This window comes from Myotis nattereri, assembly GCF_964212035.1.
Source record: "Myotis nattereri genome assembly, chromosome: 2".
Classification (NCBI taxonomy): domain Eukaryota; kingdom Metazoa; phylum Chordata; class Mammalia; order Chiroptera; family Vespertilionidae; genus Myotis; species Myotis nattereri.
In genome coordinates, this window is record NC_138076.1 from 193,199,420 (window position 1) to 193,216,824 (window position 17,405).

The following is a 17,405-nucleotide window of genomic DNA, read 5'->3' on the forward strand; positions in this document are numbered from 1 at the left end:
TTCATCTTTTCACTTTTTTAATACAGGAAAATATTTTCAGTTATCATTCTTCCAGGACTGGCTCTTCATCTGCAATCCACTGATATCCCTAAGTCAAAAACCGATTCATTGAATCCATTGTCATTTCCATAGAGGACTGCTGAATTCTGAAACTGCTTCAACACTTAAGGTAGGCATATAAAACAGAAGACTTGCAGGCTCACTGACTTGCAGGAAAATATCTACTTTGAGCCTGTCCAGTATTGCTTAAATTGTTGTTTCCCTTACCAACTGTTCATGCAAAAGACGTGAGGAATGCCATGAAAAGTGCTGTGGGGAAATGGAAGGAGGGAGTAAAAGAGAGAAGGGATTTAAAAGCCGATTAGCTGCTTTATAGTAAAACCCAGAGAAAGTGAGCACTTACAGGAATGTGGGTTTTATCCCTCCAAGAATTCTAGTTAGCCCACCAGGAATTAACCTTGACCCTTTTACTGTAATTAGGCCTCTGGGCGCAATGACCCTTCCAGAGAACATTCAGAGACTTTTAGTTTGTTTAGACATCTGGTGGGGGTGGAACTTCCTGTTTGTTCAGAGAGCAACAAAAAGCCTGGTTGCTCTGAGGAAGGCTTCAGACCAGACCAACTACAGGGAGTCAGGCACAGTACAGTCTGGTCTCCTCAGGTCCCTTCTCCCAGCAGCATGGAGAAGAACAAACTCCATCCAAGTCTTATTGTCCTTTTCCTGGTCTTCCTGCCTGCAGATGCCTCAGTTTCTGGACAACCGTGAGTTTCCCATAGAGCATAAACTTAAAGAGTCCTTTTCTTCCTTTTTTTTTTTTCTGCTTTGAATTGAAATACTCTGTGGAGCAACTATATATATATATATATATATATATATATATATATATACACATACATATACATACACACACATATATATGTTTTAAACTCTTGCTTGGTTCATTAAAATGCACTTTTAAGAGTTAAAAAAAGAATTCTTTCCTTTATTTTAGATTCTTCTTTATATCATTCATTTGTCTTCCTTACCAAACTGTCACCTTCTTATCTCTAAGGTCTCTTTCAATGATGATATTTTATGAATCTGGTTTATTCATTCTTTACTTTTTCTTAACTATTTTTTTTTTCAAATTCTCTGGAACTCTGAATTTCTAAATTATCCATGAATATACTAGGACTTTCTAAGGGGCATTAAAAATGGATAGTTTCAATGGAATCAGCTTTCAGATTCTCACATTCATATTGATCTGCTGGAGACTGTGCTATTTATCCTTCCTCACCTTTCCTTTCTTAATTACCCATCTTCCACTTTATGAGAGAAAAACAAATCTCTCCCTCAGTCAAATGTTTTTGCTGTGGAGCATTGTCCTGGGGTATAAAAATCTTCACGGTGCCAAAGAAAGGAACAATTTGAAATACTGATGTTGATTTTTAAGAAAGCAAAGGATTCTTAGGAAAGGGTGAAAAAATCCTTTAGTAGATCATGTGGTGACAATTTTTTTGTTTCAACAAAACTGAAGGAAGATCTAAAGTAAATAACCAGCTGACAAATGATTAGAAGCAATTCTTTCTTTTTTTAAAACAAATTGGTGTTGCTTTATTTTATTTTAAAATATATGTGTTGATTTCAGAGAGGAAGAAAAAGGAAGAGAAGGATAGAATCAATGATGAGAGATAGTCATCGATTAGCTGTCTTCTGCACGCCCCTTACTGAGGATCAAGCCTGGAAACCCAGGCATATGCCCTGACCAGGAATTGAACTGTGACCTCCTGGATCATGGGTTGACACTCAACCACTGAGCCATACCAGCTGAGCATTGATTTATTTTTAAAATAAGTTATATTGGGTATCTTATTTCTATGATATTTAAAATTCCATGAAAAACTTATACAAGAATATGTTTTATCTTAAAATATCATCATAAAGCCCAGCGGCTGTGGCACAGTGGTTGAGCATAGACCTATGAATCAGGAGGCCATGGTTAGATTCCTGGTCAGGGCACATGCCCAGGTTGCAGGCTCAATGTTTTCTTGAAAATATGTAAGGACTGGATGCTGTTTAAAAATTATTATGAGTTCTATAAACAAAAATCCTTGGTGAAAGGATTAAGCTGTAACAGTCCGGTGATAGCCAGAAGGAAAGGGGGCTAGAGGAGGTGGAAGAGGGCATTTGAAACCTGTATGGTTCTGTTAACCAATGTCACCTAATAAACTCAATTTAAAAATATTTGAAAACTACAGGGTCAATAAAAGTATATATGAGGGTATTGGAAACGTTTCTGTTTTGCTCATGAGTTACCAAGACTCAAAAGTCAATCACTTAGAAGAACATTTTTGAGTGGAGCATTGTCTAGCCAGGAGTTGAAAAGCAAATATTTAAAATGCAAACATCCAGGGTTATGTAACACACTAAGATTTCATTAGTTGCTTACCACAACTGAAACTTTAAATTAATGACTCACTTGTTTTAAGTCTCAGATTCCACATCTGTAAAGTGGAAAGCAAGTACTTGCCATACCATTTTTCTCAGGGCTGTTGAAGATGATAGATAGATAGATGATAGATTAGATAGATAGATAGATAGATAGATAGATAGATAGATAGATAGACAGATACAGATATAGATATAATAAGATACTCAATGAAAGTTCTGTAAATTGATTGGTTTTTCAGTGTCTCACCTGAAAGCTTGCTTGTTTTCTACAAAATCATAATGTAAAATAGATTTACAACATAAATATATATAATTAGTATATTTTTTAATTTTAATTCAGATGCCTACATTTTTGGGTTTCTTAAAGGAAGGTAAACTTACTAATTTTAATCTATTTAAGGCTCACCTCAAGCAAAATATTCACTGCCATAGCACTGGTGATAGGCAGGGGAATAATTCTCATATATACTGTTCAATAGCAAAGATTAATTTCATACTTATCAGTGCATCATCTCTTGGTATAGAACTAATGATAGTACCCATAATTTTCATGGAGAATATTGCTGTTGATACCAATGCCTCTCCTCTAATTGGACTTCCCCATTTCCAGGCAGTATATGGCGCTGGTCCCCTCCCTGCTCCACACTGAGACCCCTGAGAAGGCCTGCATCCTTCTGAGCCACCTCAATGAGACAGTGACTGTAAGTGTTTCCTTGGATTCTCTCAGGAAGAATGAGAGCCTCTTCACTAACCTGGTGGCAGAAAAGGACTTATTCCACTGTGTCTCTTTCACTGTGAGTATGGCTGTTTGGCTTAATATACTTGTTTCTATTAGTCACGGTCATAGAGATCCAGAATTCAGTCAAGATAAGGCTTTGAGAGGCAGGCAAGGACTTCAGAAAGGAATGAAATGTAGTGACTAAGAGTAGAAAGTAAGCATCTATGCAGGAATTTATGAGATACAAATATTTATAAGCATATTTAAACCAACTTAATGATCAAAGAAAGTTTCTATTAGCAAAAAAAAAAAAAAAAAAAGCAGCATGCACTAGACAAAGGGAAAAGGTGACTTCTTAAAATTAAATGAGAAAAAAAGATTAACAAAGCAAACTTGGCCAATATTCAACATAAGCCCCCAGTGGTGGGCTGACAGGAATACATCACCATGTGATGTATTCTAAGAGTGAAAGTTATAGAAATTACCATGAACAAATATCCAGTAACTCTTCAGCGTTGCCCATATATAAAATGCCACCACCTATAGTAATAAAATATTGTAGTTTTCTTTCTCATGGGCCTAAATATGCTTTTACCATGCCCTGTCCACACATAAAAACTTGCTCAAGTTCAGTGTATAACTGAATCAAGACTGATCTATAAGGTGATGTGAATCTCATTTATGACCTTTCTTACTGAGGTATTTTCCTCCATCTTATGTCCTGTCTCCCTACTTGTAAAATAACAAAAATAATTTCTGTCCATGCCAATTTTCTGTGATAAGAATGAGGGAGTGAAGTTAAGTAAAAGAGGCAATATCTCCAGGGAGGAGTGCAACAGGGATGGAGGAGGAAACATTGAAGACTGAATGGATTCTCCGGATCTCTCCTGTATTTCAGGTCCCAAGATCTCCATCCAGTGAAGAGGTAATGTTTCTTTCTGTCCAAGTGAAAGGAGCAACCCACGAATTCAGAAGGCAGACCACAGTGCTGGTTAAAAACCAAGACAGCCTGATCTTTGTCCAGACAGACAAACCTATCTACAAACCAGGACAGACAGGTACAAAGAGGCCAACAGTCAGGACAACTTCAAAAAGGAAAGATCCTCCCCTACGTATTCTCCAATCAAAAGCCCTGTAATACTGATTTCTTAATGGTTTGTCTTACCAGCCTATAGGCCTGGTTTAAGATTTCTAGTGATAAAAAATATTTCTGTTTCAGTGAAGTTTCGTGTTGTCTCATTGGATGAAAATTTTCACCCCCTGAGTGAGTTGGTGAGTCTCCTTATATATATACTAGAGGCCCGGTGCACAAAAATTTGTGCCCCCCCGGGGGATGGGGGGTCCCTCAGCCCGGCCTGTGCCCTCTCGCAGTCTGGGACCCCTCAGGGGATGACCACCTGCTGGCTTAGGCCCGCTCCCCAGGGGATTGGGCCTAAGATGGCAATCAGACATCCCTCTGGCAGCCCAGCAGCCCTCGGGGGATGTCCACTTGCCAGCAGGGAGCAGGCCTAAACTGTAGTCGGATATCCTTAGTGCTGCTGAGGAGGCAGGAGAGGCTCCCACCACCACCGCTGTACTGGCAGCCATCAGCCTGGCTTGTGGTTGAGCAGAGCTCCTCCCATGTGAGAGCGCCCTGACCACCAGAGGGCAGCTTCTGCATTGAGCGTCTGCCCCCTGGTGGTCAGTGTGTGTCATAGTGATCAGTCATTCCCAGTCCTTCTGCTGTTAGGGTCAGTTTCCATATTACCTATTTACTATATAGATAGAGGCCTGGTGCACGGGTGAGGGCCAGCTGGTTTGCCCTGAAGGGTGTCCCGGATGAGGGTGGGGGGTCCTGCTTGGGTGCCTGGCCAGCCTGGATGATGGGATGATGGCTGTTTGCAGCTGGTCAGACCCCCTTCAGGGTGGGGATCCCCACTGGGGTACCTGGCCAGTCTGGGTGAGGGGCTGAGGGCTGTTTTCAGGCTGGTGGGCAACTGAAGCTCCCAGCCCCTCCTTTTTTCTTTCTTTTTTTTTATTCTGGGATTAATTTACCTTCTATAACTGTCACTGGAGCTGATAGCAGGCTCCAGCTCTGAGGCCTTTGCCGGCTGAAAGCAGGTACCTGGGTTTGTTTAGATTCTATAATTGATACTCTGGTGCCATCACTGGCCGCTCTAAGCTCTGAGGCCGCACTGGCTGAAAGCAGGTTTCTGGGGTTTGTTTAGGTTCTATAATTGCAACATTGTTTCATCCGGAGCTCAGAGCTGAGCTGCAGCAGGCGGGGAATGTTGGTTTCCTCCATCACTGAAGCAAGAAAGCCTCATGTTCATGTTCACTTCAGCTGCCTGGCTGCTGGCCGCCAACTTGGCTGGCAGTTAATTTGCATATCTCACTGATTAGCCAATGGGAAGGGTAGCGAAGTTATGGTTAATTACCATGTTTCTCTATTATTAGATAGGATATAGAATCATTATTTTCTTTGTAACCTGGTTGGGAGTCTGTTTTGGGTGCTGGGGGAGAATCAGGGAGTCCAGAAATCTGGTATTGAGGATAGTAATTTCTGGCATTAGAATAATGTAAGATACTCATTTTAAACAGTATCCCTGGTGAAGAGAGTAATTAAGTTTTTTTGTCTTGGTACTGAACTTAGCCAATTGTCACTCAATTAAACTTAGAAAGTTCTCAATTAATCTCATATACATACAGATTAATGTATATTAATTATATATATATATATATATATATATATATATATATATATAAACTGTCTGCACATATATACTTTTGTATCTATTCCTTATTAGAAAGTAAGCTCCGTGAAAGCAGATATATTGTTTTTTGTGCATTGTAATATTCCCAGAAACTATAATGACACACAGCACATGGTAGGCACTTAATAAATATTACTTTTTAATAATGAATAAACATTGATAGCAGAGGAGCTATTGTCATTCTTTTTTACTCTTAGAACTACCTAAGAATTCTGTGGTCCATCTTAATATTTGGGTCTGAACAGAGTTACTTATAGTTCTATATAGTTACTTACAGTTACTTATGGTATTTTACTTCTCAGCCTAAAAAATTTCAAAGCAAAAGAGTATACTTCCCTGGGATGCCATACACATTTAAGTAATATTACTAATATTACTAAATCCCATTCCCAATGAATGGTAAGTGCATTTATGTATTTGTTGCTGAGAGCCTATTATGTTCTTATCATTATTTATTAATTGCTTTTAAATGATTAGTTAAAAGTTCTGTAAAACTTAACCTGTAATTATTTTATGTGTTTTACTATGGGTAAAGTTATTCTAGATAAAACTACCTTGCTTATAAATCAGAACTGAGAATACTTGTGAACAAATTCTAAACTCCTTTATTTCTCTTTTCTCTCTCAGATTCCACTAGTATCCATTGAGGTAAGTGAAACGAAGCATTCCATAATTACATGTAAAGTGATAAATTTAGGGAAAATGTTCTTATTTGAGAGATTCTTACAATATCCCAGAAACTTGTCATTAAGGGAGAAGCCTTCAAACTCATGTAACACAGATGGTTCTAACTCATCTCCCCTCCCCATTCCTTATAACCATCCCATTTTCCTCTTTGTGGATAACATAGAGTTTCTATAGATTCCCTAAATTGTCTCTAATGCTCTAAGCTCTTTTGTAATTTTCAATTAATGTATCTATAGGACCCCAAAGGAAATCGCATCGCACAATGGCAGAAGGTCAAGTTAGAGAGTGGCCTCAAGCAATTGGCCTTTCCGCTCTCATCAGAGCCATTTCTGGGCTCCTACAAAGTGCTGGTAACGAAAGAATCAGGTGAAACGGCAGAGCACCCCTTCACCGTGGAGGAATTTGGTATGAATTATGGAAAATCATGGAATATTTTTCTTCATATTTAAACTTCTAGGGCCTAGAATTTGAGTTTATTTTGAATCCTTTCACTTTTCCTGGGTGAGACTGGGGTTGGAGTAGAACCAATTATATACCTTACTCCCATTAAGACAATTAATGCCTTGTGAATAGGACTTTATATAGCTTAGTTATATTTATAGCAATTTTTTCATCTCCAAGAAATTGAAAACACCCTTGTTTTAGTAAGGTTACAGGGGTCTGTGATTGTTCTTCGAACTGTCTGCATTTGAGCAAGGTAGATGTATTGGAGAAGAGAGCTGCCTCTTCGTGAGCCTAAAATATTATTAGGGAAGTGTTACAAAGAACCTGAAAGTACTAATTCCCCAGAAGTTGAAAACTAATCACAAACTTCCTTTATCTCCTATCAACAGTGCTTCCCAAGTTTGAAGTGCAAGTAACAGTGCCAAAGATAATCACTATCTTTGACGAAGAGGTGAATGTGTCAGTGTGTGGCCTGTGAGTTTTTTGGGGTTTTTTAAATTAATCTTTTTTGGGGAAATTATTTTAAAAAGACTCACCATTTGGGATATTTTGGCTAGTGTTTCTAGGAGCAGTGACAGCACAAATACTTGAAATATATGAGATCATCTCACCTCTAGAACTTTCCTTTCCTGTTGCCTTCCTATTTTCCCTTCTTATTTTCTTTCACAATCTTACCAGCATTATTGTAACTATCATGGCACAGGCAATTGTCCTTACAGAGACTAGGCTACAAAAGATAGTTTTTTAGATTAAAATTAGAAATTAAGAGAAAAAGGCACGATAAAAGAAGACTATAGTAAGTTTCAGCATGTTGCACTGAAGAATTCTAGAAGAGAAGGGTCATTACTTGACTGTGCTCAATAATGTTTGAGCCTGCAAATGAAAAGTGCAGATTAGAGGGAAGAGACGGGAGTAAATATAATTTAGCTAAAAGAGGAAATATAAATAGGTCAGAAATGTGGATTTTCAATGTCTACTTTGATTCATTTGGCGATGTTCTTATGACAGATACACGTATGGAAAGCCAGTCCCAGGACGTGTGACCATGAGCATGTGCAGAAAGTATTATGATCCTTCTAACTGTTTTGGTGGAGAGTCACAAGCTCTCTGTGAGAAATTAAGTCAGAAGGTAGGTGGAAAACTCTTCTAGGGACTAATGACGAAGGCATTGTTAATAAGCAGTGAGTCACAACACGATCCTAACTCAGGAAGATAGCAACCAATAAGAGAATTCTATGCTAGGTATAATAGTTGTTTTAAAATAAGTGGGTTAGCACAGTAGGAATTATGTATTTCTTATAATTGTCCATTATGGATGTTCTTGGTGCAGCAAACACACAGAATGATGGAAGCTGAGTCAACTTCAATAACTGGTATCCAAAGCCATCTTTAACATCCATTTGTATGAAGGAAAGAGGGGGGGAAAGCATACCTTTTAACCACCTTTTCTGGGAAGAATGTCAGTTTCATTCTTTCTATGAACAAGAACTTGTCACATGGCCCCACCTAGATACCAGTGAGGTAGGAAACACAATTCCCAGATAGGCGGCGACTTTCTAGCCATAGCTGTACCCTATGGAAGGGGAGCCAGATTTTGGTGAAGGGTAAGTCGCCCATTACAGTAAGATTTATCACCAAAATTTTAGGGCATTTCTATCTCATTCACACTAAGAAATCTCAAATACTGGGGAACACACCTGTCAATTATAAACCAGATACTGTTGTAAAATGTAATAATAACCAATCCCTAAAGGTATTATATTCTTATAGGAAATACCTAAATTATATTCCCTGCCCCCCCCCCAAATATCCCACCAGATTAACTGACCCCTGATCTGTCTAGTATTATGTTCTTGTATTTTATTCTATCCCCTCCTAGCTAAACAGCCAGGGTTGCGTCTCTCAGCAAGTAAAAACCAAGGTCTTCCAGATGAAGAGAGAAGGTTTGAAAATGGAACTTGAAGTGGAAGCCCAGATCAAAGAAGAAGGAACAGGTTTGTGTACCATGTGGGTATGGGAGAAAAGGAAATGGGCATTGATTTATATTCTTTGCCAAAGTATGACTTGAAAGGGGGAAGGTAGGATAAGAAGTTCAGGCAGATCGTCCTTCCAAAAAATGACTTTCTTTTTTCTTCTTCTTTCAGAGGTGGAGTTAACTGGAAGAGGGCTCAGTGAAATAACAAGAACTATCACCCAACTCTCATTTGTGAAAGTGGACCCACACTTCAGACAAGGGATCCCCTTCTTTGGACAGGTGGAGTATTTTTTCAGTTCACAAACCAAACTTTGCATCATCATCTAATAAGCACAGCATATTCCGCTAAAACTACACCTGGTTATTGTTACCTGCTGATAAATACAAGCAAAGGTATAAAGCCACACACAAATATATCTGTTCCTCTGTAAATTTGTAAATGAAATCTATAGAATCATTCTAAAGCATCCGCAAAATTAGCAAGTTTTTTTTGTCACTTCTGGAACAGCATTCTGTGGTATCACTCAATCTCCTTCCCACAGCTTAGCGGGCAGTCTCATATTTTTATGATATTTTCTCACAAGCATCTCAGAATTCATGGTGGCCACCAACATTATCCTTCCAACACTAATTTCACATGGCAATGAATGAATAGATGGTTTTAATTTTTATTTTGAGCATAAAAGATGCTACAATACCTAGTATTTCTTTCATGGATATTGTGTTTATAATACTTTTTCTATAAGTGCAAGTAAAACAGTGTACACAAGGGTAAAATACTGCTATTTAAGATTCCCCACTTTTAAAAATATAAATTTTCTCACAGATCTACAGAGAAATATTTTATTGTTATCTTTCTAGTATAAGCAGATGTGCAAATGGACCTTTCTGGGTCCAGGAGTCTGAGATAACAGTTGGGTGTATCTCATGTATAATGACTGTGTGTCATATTCTTAATGGAAATGTTATAAAATTTCAGCTGCGGAGAGTGTGAAAGACAGAGGGACTAGATTCAACAAAGGAGTCAAGGAGTAAATTTTAGAATGTTTTGATTATGTTATGACAGCAAACATATTCAGAAACTTTGGTCACATCCTAAAATGAAAGTACACTTCATGTTTTTAAATTTCTTGGGTATATTGTACATTTTTTATATTTTAGTCCTGCTAAATAATTGTTCCATTAGTCATAAGACTCATTGGAAGAGAAAAGTCAGAATTTTATCCTTCTCTTTGTACATGTAACTGACAGCTCAGTGATAAACTTAGATTTTGTTAATCAGTTACACATACTGATCCAAGTCTGCCCCTGTGCTTCTTGCTACCATAATAAGTAGCTTATCCTGGAAAAGAGTCAACATCTTCACAATAGGAACTAGACTACTCATCTGCTGAGTTTAACATTAACAGTAATGTGACTTTAAGCCTTTATTAGGATGGTGTGCTTCTTCTCAATTTTACATTTTTACATGGCAAGTGCCTCATAAAATCTGCCTACCTTCCAAAAGATTGAAAATTTAGGTTGACAAGCAGATATCATGCATAAAACAACTAGAGAAGCATACCAGACAATGTATTCATTGCTCACTTGTACACTTATTATACAGAACACAACACCATAGAAAGTTAGTTGTCTGCCACACAATAAGAGGAGCTAAACTGAATTTGGCAGTGGGTTAAAATTTTTCAATGCTGTATGATTCTTGTGCTCTGTGACTCTGCAAGATATATGATACACAGACCCAGAGTACATTTGTCAGGTCACCCCAATTATGATCTCCATCACGCTCTATCCTTTTACACTGCTTTATTTTTTCTAATTTTTCAATTACAGTTTACATTCCATATTATTCTGTATTTGTTCCAGATATGCAGCATAGTGGATGGATCATCATGTATTTTACAGAGTGGTCCCCATGATGTTTCAAATACCCACCTGGCTCCATACAATACTGCTTTATTTTTCTTCTTAGGACTGATTACTACTAAATAAGTGTATATTACTTATGCATTGATTTCACATCTGCCCCTTACTAGACTGTAAGCTCTACGGTGGAAGGACCTTTGTTTTGTTCACTGCTATAGCTTCAATGCTTGAAAATGTGTTCAACATATAGGATGCACTCATATAAATACTTCTGATAAAATGAATATGTTGGGTGCCTATTGGAGATTAGCCATATAACTGATCCACAGCTTTTCATCTTCAGGTGCGCCTCGTGGATGGGAAAGGTGTCCCCATGCAAAATAAACTCATCTACATCACAGCAAATGAAGCTAACCATGCCTCCAATGCCACCACGGATCAGTTTGGCCTAGCGCAGTTCTCCATCAACACCACCAACGTTAAGGATTCCTCCCTCTCTGTCAGGGTAAGCTTGGAAAGAAATTACCAATAACATGAAGTAGCCTTGAAAAATGCTTGCAACCTAAAGTGATGAGATCTCCAAGTTTGTTTAGTCCAATGGAGAGAAAAACACTAGAAACTAGAAACCAATTTAAGGTCAACTTTGAAAAACTTTATTAAAAAGATTTTGTGGTTAAAAGTGGGGGTTCTTCTTGTATACTATTACTGGCAATATTAAATGGTACTTTAGAAAACAGTATGGTAATTTTTAAAAAAATTAAGAATGGAAATACCATATGATCTCATAATCTCACTTATGGGGATTATAGCCACAAGAATTGAAAGCAGTGTCTCAAATGCATATTTGCACACCCATGTTCATAGCAGCACTAGTCACAATAGCCACAAAGTGAAAGCAACCCAAATATCTTTGAACAGATGAAGATAAATAAAATGTGGTATATATATATAATGGAATAGAATTCAGCTTTAAAAAGGAAGGAAATCCTGTCACATGCTATAACATAGATGAACTTTGATGATATTACGTTAAGTGAAATATCCAGTCACACAAAAAAAACACAAAATATTGTGTAATTACACTCATACAATGTATCTTAAATAGTCAAAGTCATAGAAATGTAAATAGAATGGCAGCTTCCTGTGACTGGAAAGGAGAAGTTAGAAGCTGTTGTTTAATGGATGTAGAGTTTTAGTTTTACAAGGTGAAAAAATTTTGAAGATCCATTGCACACTACTTAACATTACCAAACTGTACGTAAAATGGTTGATAATTTTATGTTGTGTGTTTCTTACCACAATACTTTTTAAACGGTGTAGGTTCCAGAATGAAATAAATAAGATTAAAATCCTGTCTAAACTCTTTTTAAGAGCAAATAACTAAAAACCTCTATACTTCATTTTCTTATCTGTAAAATTGACAACTCTTAGAATTGTGAGATTGATTAAAGATATTACATATTAAAGCACCTAGTGAGCCCCTTTAACTGTTAAATATTGTTGCTGTAAAAGCCCATTTTAATATCATTAGCATTTTAACTCCATAAATTATTGTCCTTACTTACTTTTGTCCTGCTATTCTAATTTCCTCCACACTCTCCATACCCATATAGTTTGCTTTTTATAGCATACAGTCCTCTATTCAGCAATGAAGATGTAGATATACATTTATGTGTATATGGCTACACAATAGATATTACATAGTAATAATGATAAAATAAAACCCATATCTGTTGGAATTTCTCATATAAATATAAAGAGGAATAAATAATATTTTATTAATTAAGCTGTAAATAGTTGTCATAAAAGCCTATACCTTTAATAAGTGAAAATTGAATGTTTACTCATTTATTTTATTAAGAACTATCTCAAATACCTTCTCTGTACTAGGCACTGTGCTGGTCCTAAAAAAATGAAAATATTATTGTTAAATGCTTACTCTGTTTAATGAGCATTTATATGTTATCACTGGAATATACATTGAGATATGAACAAAATGGTTGGCTGAACAAAGATTCACTCATGCCACTTGGGAGGTGAAGATGAGGGTACTGGAAGCCTGAAGAAGAAAAAAAAACTAACAACTCCTACATGGAGAAAAATTGAAATACATCCCAAATAATATCTAAGGAGCTTAAGAGTACAGAATCACAAGAAGCTTTAAAAAGAATCCTTCTAAGACAACTTGACAGAGGTAGACTTCAGCCAATTTACCACCTCAACTCTTGAACTAATGCTATTTATAGAAAGTATTCTCAGAACCTTAACTTTGCAATATTACATTTACTCATAATACGTATTTGCAACTCAGCATGAATGAGGCAGACTTCAATTTGTGAATGTGATTCTTCAGTTTTTGGACATTATTTAAGTCTCCTCAAAGAGGTTTCATAGTGTCTCTGTCTGCACAATAAAGTGGCCAAAGAAATGTCAAGGAAGCTAGTCAGAGCAAAGGATGTCTCCCTTTATGTTCTTCAAAAATATCAACAGCAACCCTAGGAACCTCTTCAATGTAAAGGCACAAACCATGCCTGCAATAGAGATAAACCAAAAAAGGAGGGGGCTTCTCTCTCACTTGTTACTATGGAGCAAAAGACTTCTCGGGACTAGCTTAGGTAGGACAGTCAACTAATACAGTTTTGTGAGAACACTGATTCTCTGTGAGATATAAACTATACAATAATACTGTTTTTCCTAATTCATTAGGTCAAATACAAGGATGAGAGCCACTGTTATGACCACCGATGGCTGACAGAAGAGCACAGAGATGCTTATCACACTGCTACTCGTGTATTCTCTCCCAGCAAGAGCTTTGTCCACCTTGAGACCATACCTGATGAACTGCGCTGTGGCCAAACTCAAACCATCCAAGCACATTATGTTCTGAATGGACAGGTCCTGAAGGAGCTAAGGGAGCTCACGTTCTATTACCTGGTGAGAAGGCAGACCACGGCCCTGAGTCATCTGTAGACAAACGCTGTCTGTGGGGCAAAATTTATGAAGCTCTTGAGAAAGTCTGTTTCTCTTCTGAAAGCTTGACTCCCTACAGCAGCGGTTCTCAACCTGTGGGTCGCGACCCCTTGGGGGTCAAACGACCCTTTCACAGGGGTCGCCTAAGACCATCGGAAAACACATATATAATTACATATTGTTTTTGTGATTAATCACTATGCTTTAATTATGTTCAACTTGTAACAATGAAATTGGGGGTCACCACAACATGAGGAACTGTACTAAAGGGTCGCAGCATTAGAAAGGTAGAGAACCACTGCCCTACAGGGTTAATTAATTCTTGCTAGCAGGGGTTCAAAAAAAATAAGCATGTCACATAGAGGGCAATAATTGAAGTAAATCCTTTCATTGCCTTTGTTTTGGGGGGGTTTTTTCCAGATAATGGCAAAGGGAGGCATTGTCCGAACTGGGTTTCAAGTACTGCCTGTGAAGCAGGAAGACAGTGAGTATTTTCATAATTCCACCTCATTCTCACACATTCAACCTTACACTGCAGAAATACCAGGATTCGTTTCAAATAGAGGCAATCTACATCTAACCCCTAGCTGGTTTGGTTCAGTGGATAGAGTGTCGGCCTTCAGACTGAAGGGTCGCAGGTTTGATTCCGGTCAAGGGCACATGCCTGGATTGCGGGCTTGATTCCCATTACGGGATGTTCAGGAGGCAGCCGATCAATGATTCTTTCTCCTCATTGATGTTTCTATCTCTCTTTCCCTCTCCTTTCCTCTATAAAATCAATAAAGATACAATTTTTAAAAAAAGAAGAAGTTGAGAGGAGAAAAATGTTTCTTTTTTCACCCAATATGTCTTTTCCTTTAGTGTATTCTGTTCAGATTATTTAAAATGTAGATGTAGTGTTTCTTATAATCCATTCTTATTCCAAAGTTTCAAACCATAAGTATTCATGAACCACCTTTGCAAAAACAACATTTCAAAATAGTTTTAATCAATGGGCTGAAGGTAAAATTTGGGAGTGTTTTCTATGTACTAGGTTTTGTGGTGAGGTATTTATATAGGGTGTCCCAAAATTCCTGCATGAATTTTGGGACACCCTATATTTGTACATAATTTTTCCTTTTCAAAGATAGTTACAAGTTATGGAGAATTTAATTGGGTACTTCCACCATTGAGTTAGACTTTTCCCATGAACAAATATGGAGCAATATAAATCTCTGATGGTTTCTCCTATTCCAAGAAGGTCTGAAAGAACACCTACTAGAAAACTAACAGTGACTTACTCTCCTGTTGCCTTTTCATAGCAACACAGAAGATGTACAGAAGTCTGATGCAACCTCTAAAGAATCTATGTAGACATCAAAAAATAACTTCCAAAGAAGCACCATGTTCCTGTTAAGAAATAAAAGATAGAATATGCTGTTCATGGAGGTTTAAAAAGGACATAAGGATAAATACAATGTGTTAAACTCTTAATATTATAATTCAAAGGTTCACCTTCTATTTCTCTTCTCTAATGTGAGGTCTAGATCAAATGGCAACCAAGATATCTCCATAAGCTTAGATAGCATCAGAACTTTATATAAGAACTTTAAAATTGGTGATATATCATTTAAGAAAGAAAAGGGGACTTTTAATAAGGCTTCTTTTTCCCTAAAGCTAGAGTTCTTAGAGATATAGAGTTATTAGGGATAGTCATCTATTTGTTACATGCTGTTTAATATATCTATTACACCTACTAATAGCAATGGTATTAACCAACCAGGCTCCTAAATGGCTTTGTGCAATAGAAACCATCCATGTTAGCCCTGGAGATATATCTAACCCGTAATCCCTTTCTCACTGTCTCTATGCTCCAGTGAAAGGCCATTTTTCTGTGACGGTCCCTGTGGAACCAGACATCGCTCCAGTTGCTCGATTGCTCATCTATGCCATTTTACCTGATGGGGAAGTGGTCGGGGATTCTGCAAAATATGAGGTTGAAAACTGTCTGGCCAACAAGGTGGGTGCTTCATACCATAAATTTTTCACATTAAATTACAGGTACCTATCGTTCTTATTTTCTACATGCGAGCATTTGGACCAAAGGGGTTAAATGAACTCCCGCAGGACTTCAGCAAGGTAATGGCAGAGTCACATTAAGAAGCCATGTCACTGGACTCCTGGTGCAGAATTCTCATGTATTATCCCTTACCATATGATATGATTCAGAGTACCTTGTTCCCTTCTTTTTTGATGAAATGCTGGAAAATACATTTTTAAGATTTCTAAAGAGCCAAAAGATAAACACAAGAGCATCTAGAACTATTTGCATTCTAGCTTGCAGTGAATGAACATTACACTGTGTATCAAAGGAAAAAATGGCATCTCAAATTTAGTAAGTTATAAAAATAATTAGATGTCATTATAATGGCTTAGCTGATTCTTGGAAACCAAAGCAATGTGTAGGGGACCAAAAGCCTCGGGTCTCACACAGTGCCAACCAACCACCGCAAAGTCAAACTAAGTGCTTATGCATTGAATGTAAGCAGCACTCAGAAAAAGCAGGTGCCCCAGCCAGGATGGCCCAGTGGTTAAGCATCGACCTATGAACCAGGAGGCCATGGTTCAATTCCCGGACAGGGAACATGCCTGGGTTGTTGGCTCCATCCCCAGTGTAGAGCATGAAGGAGGCAGCTGATCAATGATTCTCTCTCATCATTGATGTTTCTCCTTCTCCCTTCCTCTCTGAAATCAATAAAAATATTTTTTTAAAAAGAAAATGCTGATGAATGCATGGTTAAGTTAGGAAATTTGTTTTTCTGATCTTCCTCTCCACTATCACAGGTGGATTTGACCTTCAAGCCAGCAGTAAGTCTTCCAGCCTCGCCCGTCCACCTGCGAGTCACAGCTTCTCCTCAGTCGCTCTGTGCCCTCCGTGCAGTGGACCAAAGTGTGCTGCTCATGAAGCCTGAGGCAGAGCTCTCCCCGTCCTCGGTGAGTTCCCTCAGCCTGGGTCAGGAAGGGCCAGGTAAAAGGGTCTCCAAGCAAGAAGAAATGCCTTTTTGAGTAGATAGGCAGCTCCTGCATTGAGCATCTGCCCTCTGGTGGTCAGTGTGCGTCATAGCAACTGGTCAAGCAGTTGTTCTGGTTGTTTGGTCATTTAGGCTTTTCTATATATAGATTGCTTTGGGAAAAAATAAGCAGAGAAGGAAGATGGATAAGTGTCTAATTTCATTACTTACTTTGTTAATCTAATCAATTTTATACTACTATTAATATAATGCATTTTTATATGTCTTACTCTTCCTTTTCAAATGAATTTGAAAACATCATTTCCAGTATTTTACAGTTAAAGTTTTAGGTATTGTAAAGATCTGGAGCATTTTGTTCCCATGAATAATGCCTAAGAAAATACTACCCTATTAGAGGATATATACTTCTTTGTGTACCTGTTTAGAACATATGTCCATTAACTTTGTTATGCACTGAGTCAGTTGCTAACCATCAGATAGAGACAAAGCTATCATTTTACTCTACCGTCTTAAAGCTTTGTACAATGTCTCAAGTATAGCAGATCTCAATT

At 37.8% G+C, this 17,405-nt stretch overlaps 1 protein-coding gene across 1 annotated transcript in view; it reads left to right on the forward strand.

The window, feature by feature from the left end:
• Window positions 1-678: 678 nt before the first annotated feature.
• Window positions 679-17,405, forward strand: part of LOC308513992 (alpha-2-macroglobulin-like) — a gene marked incomplete at its 5' end in the record, with an annotated part of 55,817 nt that continues 39,090 nt past the window's right edge. The window contains 15 exons of the mRNA XM_081084028.1: window positions 679-761; window positions 3,041-3,224; window positions 4,047-4,206; window positions 4,317-4,420; window positions 6,529-6,549; window positions 6,825-6,993; window positions 7,422-7,506; window positions 8,041-8,161; window positions 8,912-9,026; window positions 9,177-9,286; window positions 11,217-11,378; window positions 13,580-13,807; window positions 14,264-14,327; window positions 15,700-15,842; window positions 16,667-16,816. Of these exons, the coding sequence (XP_080940154.1) occupies window positions 679-761; window positions 3,041-3,224; window positions 4,047-4,206; window positions 4,317-4,420; window positions 6,529-6,549; window positions 6,825-6,993; window positions 7,422-7,506; window positions 8,041-8,161; window positions 8,912-9,026; window positions 9,177-9,286; window positions 11,217-11,378; window positions 13,580-13,807; window positions 14,264-14,327; window positions 15,700-15,842; window positions 16,667-16,816 (1,899 nt within the window). The remainder of the gene's footprint in view (window positions 762-3,040; window positions 3,225-4,046; window positions 4,207-4,316; window positions 4,421-6,528; window positions 6,550-6,824; window positions 6,994-7,421; window positions 7,507-8,040; window positions 8,162-8,911; window positions 9,027-9,176; window positions 9,287-11,216; window positions 11,379-13,579; window positions 13,808-14,263; window positions 14,328-15,699; window positions 15,843-16,666; window positions 16,817-17,405) is intronic.